Source organism: Dama dama, chromosome 2 (genome assembly GCF_033118175.1).
Source record: "Dama dama isolate Ldn47 chromosome 2, ASM3311817v1, whole genome shotgun sequence".
Taxonomy (NCBI): domain Eukaryota; kingdom Metazoa; phylum Chordata; class Mammalia; order Artiodactyla; family Cervidae; genus Dama; species Dama dama.
In genome coordinates, this window is record NC_083682.1 from 10782409 (window position 1) to 10788664 (window position 6256).

General features: G+C 58.5%; 1 protein-coding gene across 1 annotated transcript; it reads right to left on the reverse strand.

Moving 5' to 3' along the window:
• Positions 1 to 1835: 1835 nt before the first annotated feature.
• Positions 1836 to 3295, reverse strand: LRRC10B (leucine rich repeat containing 10B). The gene has a single exon (XM_061156928.1). It carries the CDS (start codon positions 3293 to 3295, stop codon positions 2417 to 2419), a length of 879 nt encoding a protein of 292 aa, XP_061012911.1. The 3' UTR covers positions 1836 to 2416.
• Positions 3296 to 6256: the final 2961 nt, after the last annotated feature.

Here is a 6256-nt window from a genome sequence, read left to right on the forward strand (position 1 = left end):
ACCAGCCACAGGCAGGTAGCATCTGCCATGGCTCAGATTGAGCACTGGGTTAGGAGGCCTAACATCCACTTATGGGCAAGTCACTTACCTCCCTGGGCCTGCTCCTTGCCCTGTTGCTGCCTCTGCTCTTGTCTCATCACCATCCCCACAGCCTGCCTCTGCCCTGCATCCCTAGCACTAACACTGAACTCTTCCAGGGCTTCCCTGCCCTGCTCCCCCACAATCCACCCACCCCTGACTGTCCCCCCAACAACGTGGGGAACCACTGACCTGGCCATTGTTACAAGTGCCCCTATAAAAATCATCTCCCTTTCTCTCTGCTCCTCCAAGGCCAAATGAGAAGTCACGGGCAGCTGGTGGGTGGGGAGCAGGTGGGCCGGGGCGGGGGAGGGGGGCAACCACCTGCTCTGATGGAACTTCAACAGGGCGAACGTGGCACCTGAGGGTCTCTGGGAGGGACACAGTCTGCAGCCAAACTCCAGGTTCCTTTTCTTCCTTAAGAAGGAGGCAGCCTCTAGTCTTCCCCACTCTCTCCCAAGCTGATTGCTTCAGATCCATCCCTGGCCTCCTCCTGATCCGCAGGCCCAGCCCAGTGGCCAGTGAGCTGCTGGGCCAAGCCTGACCTTTGGGCCTCATATGACATTATCCCTGTTGCCATGGTGATGGTGGCTTGGCAGCATCTTCTCATGGGACATGGGCCTCTAGGTTTGAGGTTTTACAATTTTCTCTCTTTTTTAAAAAAACTATTTAACCTTTTCTTCCCCCCTTAACAGTGAGGAGAGAAAGTAATGACTGAGTTTAAAAAAAAAAAAAAAAAAAAGACTAAAAGGAAGAAACAGAGAGAGGAAAATGGAGCCAGGGAGACGGAAGGAGGGAAGAATAGTCACAGATGGGGAGGAACAGGGTCAGTACCAGTGAAAGAATAGAGAAAGGTCAGCCCAGCCTGAGATTCAAAAATATATTAAGAGTCAGGAACGAAGCTGGAGAGGACCGGGGAAGGGAGGCTGGGGGTGGGGGGCAGTGGCCAGGTGGCAGAAAGAAACAGCCAGACGGAAGAGCAGTCTCGAGCAGCCAAAGCCATTTGTGACTGAAGACAAGCTCTCCTGCCCCAGACAGGACACAACAGTTGGCTGGGCCACTGTGACGCAGAGCTGGGGCACATGGACAAAGGGCAGTGCCAGGGGCAGCCCAGAGTCCCCACAGCAACAGGACCCAGTGCTCCCAGGGCTTATAAATAAACAGGCATGTGGGAAACGCACATTCTTTCTCCAAGAAATATAATTTATGTTTACAGCCAGTTTTTTTGTGTTTTTTTTTTTTCTCTTCCTAAAGAAAACACCACCATGTGGGGCCCCCGCCCCAGACAGTGTCCCTGAGTGGCCCTGGCCCTGGGCCTTCCTCCCATTATTGCTCAGATGGGAAAGATCTGACCCTGGGAACTGCAGAGCAAAGCCTCATTCCTCACCCCCTGGAGGCTGTCCTGGTGACGGAGAGGAGGCACACAGGGTTCGTCCCCTGCCCCGCGCCCTGCCAGCCACCCTGACGCTGCCCATTTAAGGGAATCGAGAGTCCAGGCGGTGGCTACACAGGAGCAGCCGCCCAGAGCAGAGAGCCTCTCTCTGGGTGCAGGAGGCCCTGGAGGCACAGTGGCTTCTTTTCAAACCCGACAGCTGGAAGGCTCAGGCCGTGGGGAAGGGAGGGCCTGTTCTCTTGGCAGCAAGATTCCGGACACAAGCTGGGAGAAGAGAACAGAATAAAAGGCAGGGGCAGAGACCTGGCCTTCTGGCTGCACCCCCACCCCCACCCCTTCCCCACACAAAATTTAGGAAGCCTGGAGAGGGAGGTATGTACCATGAGCCCCGGTGGAGGGGCAAGGGCAGCTGTGGTGTTTCATCCCCATCCCCCAGCTCCCACACCTGTCTGTCCTGGGCACAGGCTCCAGCTCCAAGCCCCTGGGCCAGGCCTTCTTCTGTTCGAACTTCTGCCTCATGCAGGCGGGTGGTCCACCCCAGAGGTAGCAGCTCCTGCGCCAGAAAGGGCAGACCTAGAAGATCCAAACTCCTTCGGAGGTGGGGGCCCTGGGCATCCAGACTCAGCCGAGGAGATGATTCCGTGGTCAGTGGTGACCCTGGTTCCAGGAAGAAGCTGGTGCTTTTATTGTGTTGTCAGTGACTCTTTATCAGGGGCCAGACTGAGCGATGGATGGAGGGAGCTGGGACTTCTTGGCCTGACTACCGCCCAGGGACCAGCCGCGAGGCAGTTTTCTCATCACCCTGGAATGTCTGAAGATGGCACCCAGGCCTGCCTGTCCCTATCCGTGTACCCAAACTGACCCCTCCTCTGCCCCCAAGTAGGGACCCACCGTTCCCATGAACCTTCCCGGAACCCCTCCTCCCAGACTAGCCGAAGCACAGGCTCAGGTGCCCAGTCCTGGAGCTGCTTCTAGGGCGCGGAGGCTGTCTCCGGGGGCCCCGAGAGCCCGGGAGCTACCGCCCCCTATGAGCAGATCTTCTTCCTCCTCATCCTCAAAGGCCCGCGCTGGGCGCCGGGGCGGCGGCCGGGGCGTGGGCTCGTCGCGCTCAGCCATGCGCTCGACGGCGCCCTCGCCCACAAGGAAGACCGTGTCGGCCACGCGTGGGGGGCCAGTGACCGGGTTGTGGTCGTAGGAGAAGACGCGCAGGGCGCGCAGCGGGTGCAGGTCTGGGAAGCCGCCCAGGCGGTTGCGGTCTAGGTCGAGGATGTGCAGGCGGCCCATGCGCAGCAACGCGGGCGGGAATTCCTCGAAGCGGTTGCCGTAGAGCCAGAGGCCGCGCAGGCCCGTCATGCGCGGCAGCTCCGCGGGCAGCGCGCGCAACCGGTTGTCGCCCATCTGCAGCGACTGCAGCGCCACCAGGCGCAACAACGGCCGCGGGAAGCGCCGCAGGAAGTTGCCCTCGATCCAGAGGCAGCGCAGGCTCTGAAGCTGCGCGAAGTCGGCGGGCAGCGCCAGCAGCCGGTTGCTTCCCAGGTAGAGGCGCGTGAGGCGCGGCAGGCGACAGAGACCGTCGGGCAGGCGCTCGAGTTTGTTGAAGTCAAGCGCCAGGATGCGCAGCTCGCGCAGCTCCTCGATCTCCTCCGGCAGCTCGCGCAGCCCCGTGCCGCTCACGTACAGCTTCTGCAGGCGGCTCAGCGCGCACACGGCGCTGGGCAGCCGCCGCAGCCGCCTTCCGCTCAGCTCCAGCTGCTGCTCGCCGTTGCGCAGTTGCTCCTCGGCGTCCGACGGCAGCTCGTCCGGCGTAGACTCGGCGATGCCCATGGTCACCAGCCCCGGGCGGGGCCACCGCCGCCGCCACCGCCCGGCATCGCCCCGCCCTGGCGGTCCCCGGGCCTCCTAGACGGGGCCGAGACCGCGCTGGCTCCGGGGCCCCCCGCCCCGGCCTGTCCCTGCTCCGGGAGGGGGGCCGTGCCGGGCGGGGAGGAGGCGCCCCCCTGGGGCCCCGCCGCGGCGCGCCGCGCTCGGCCGCCCGCCCTCCGGCCTCCGCCGGTCCCTCGGCTGGAGGCCGACTGGTTCGGGTTAGCGCGGATTCTCAGCTTGGAGACCCGTCGCCCTGGCAACCCCCGACGCGCGCGCGGCTGCCAATGAAGTGGAAGGAGTGCGGGGCGGGGCCAAGGTGCAGCTGAATTGGGTCCTGGAGCCCCGGCCCACGGCCCGCTTTCCCACCGGTCGGGCCCGGGAGACAGCACTAACCCAGGGAACCCAAGAACCCCGCAAGCCTGGCGCCGTGCCAACACGAGCCCGACGACTGACGCTGTCTACGCTTCCAGCCACAGCGAGCCGTTTGGTGTGCAGTTTGTAGACGCCCAGAGCTCCAAGTCCAAGAAGGAAACAAGGACTGAGGAAATGCCGGAGCGCGACCCAGGACTCTGGACAAGTTGGCTCTCCAGGAGGGACTGAGAGGCGAGCTCAATGCCCGCCGTTCGTGTCCAGCGGCGTGCGTCCAGTCTTCCCGCTAGGGTCATGTTAGGGGAGTAACTCAGAACAGTGCTCTTTCTGGGCTTTTTCAGGGTGGGTCACAACTGAGGATCTGGCGGGGACCCAAGCTTGGCTCCGTCCCCCTCCCCGCCCGGTACACCCTCTGCGCGCTGCAGGTTCCCGGTTAGTGCACTCACCCCTTCTCCTGCCGAGTTCCTCCAGCTGTGCTCAAGGTCGGTGGGTGACTGCAGTGGACAGAGGACTGGAGCACACGAGCGCCTTTGAGCACCACCAACGGTGACCACACTCGTTCTGTAACGCTTCCTCTTGCACACGCTCTCACCAGCAGCCTTTTTGCCCCTGACTTCTCCCCTCCTACTCCAAACCCTCCTGCTAGAGCTGCCAGCAGAAACACTCCCTCTGGTTTATTGCCAGCATGTCATGTGCCCAGCACTGTACTAAAAGCATTGCGTTGAATCCTTGCCACAAACCTATGAGGTAGGTACCCTCACTGCCCTGATTTTAAAGATGGAGAAACTGAGGCTCAGAGAGGTTTGACATGAGTGGGTGACTTGCCCGGCGCTTCCCTGGAGGCTCAGCCGTAAAGAATTCGCCTGCAATGCAGGAGATGCAGGAGACACAGCTTTTGATCCCTGGATCAGGAAGATCCCCTGGAGAAGGGCATGGCAACCCACTCCAGTATTCTTGCCTGGGAAATCCCATGGACAGAGGAGCCTGCTGGGCTACAGTCCGTAGCGTCACACAGAGTCAGACACGACTGAAGTGACTTAGCATGCACTCATGCACGGGTGACTTGTCCAAGGTCACCCCGCTGGCTAGTGGCTGGGATTTGAAACCAGGCAGGAGACTTCCCTGGCTGTCCAGTGGTTAAGGCTGGCGCTTCCATCGCAGGGGGCACGGATTCCATTCCTGGTTGGGGAATTAAGATCCCGCATGCCTCACTGCTTGGCCAAAAGTAATAATAAATAAAAATAAAACCGGGCAGACTGCCTCTGCAACTTGTGTTCTCAACCATGTGTGTGTGTGTGTTCAGCCATGTCCGACTCTTTGTGACCCTATGGACTGTAGCCCGCCAGGCTCCTCTGTCCTTGGGACTTCCCAGGCAAGAATACTGGAGTGGGCTGCCAATTCCTTCTCCAGGGGATCTTCCCAACCCAAGGGTCGAACCTATGTCTCTTACATCTCCTTCACTGGCAGGCAGGTTCCTTACCACTAGCGCCACTTAGGAAGCCCCTCTTATGTACTTGTGGGATTAAGAATGCCTTTGTCATCAGAGCTAGAGGCTCTGCTGTGAGAAAATTCATGGTCAGAAGCGGAGTCGTTTCCATTTATTGGAGTAGTCTTAACCATGTACCACTCCAATAAATGGAAATGACTCCACTTCTGACCATGAATTTTCTCACAGCAGAGCCTCTAATTCTGATGGTTGTTAATCCCATGAGAAAGATGAGGAAAGTGGCCCCAGAGGGATTAGGCAACTTGCTGAAGGTCGCAGAGTGATGAGAGAGTACAGCCAGGGAGTCAAGTCTGCAGGCGCCAAACCTCCTCCATCCTGTCTTCCCATCTTGGCTGGTGTGATCGTGTGTTGATAACCAGCAGGGGGACTTTCTGATGGTCCAGTGGCTAAGACTCCATGCTTCCAATGGAGGGAGCACAGGTTCCATCCCTGGTCTGGGAACTAGATCCCACATGCCACAACTACAAGTTTGCATGCTGCACCTAAGACCTGGCACAGCCAAGTAAAAAAAAAAAAAAGATAATTGGCTGATGGGACAGACCTCTTGCCCTTTGACCCATCCCCATTTTTTTCCCCACTACAGGCAGGGCAGGAGGCCAGTCCAAGGGCAGACAGCAGTGGCCAATGCAAGAAGAGTATGAAAACCACAACCCCTGAAATGTAAGCTGGGCGGGGCAGGCACGCTTGTCTCCTTTCCTGCTGGCACAGGGTCTGGCACATAGTAGTGGTTCAATGAAAATTGTCAACATTTTAAAAGATGAAGGCAAACTTTACATAACGTGAGATGCCTAGGCCATAAGTATACAGTCTGGTGAGTTCTGACAAATGTAAACATCAAGGAATATTTCCATCACTCAGAGTTCCCTCCCACCTGCCTCTTCCAGACAATCCCCACCTCCCAGAGGCAACGGTGATCCTGACCTCCATCATCATGGATCAGGTTTGCCTGCTCTTGAATTTCATACAAATGGAATTATTCCATGTGTACTTTTTTTTTTTTTTTTTTTTTTGCTCCTGGCATCTTTTGCTCAGATGCTTGATATCTA

Bases quoted from the DNA above. Each gene is read 5' to 3' on its own strand.
- LRRC10B (XM_061156928.1), bottom strand. From the start codon at position 3,295: ATGGGCATCGCCGAGTCTACGCCGGACGAGCTGCCGTCGGACGCCGAG.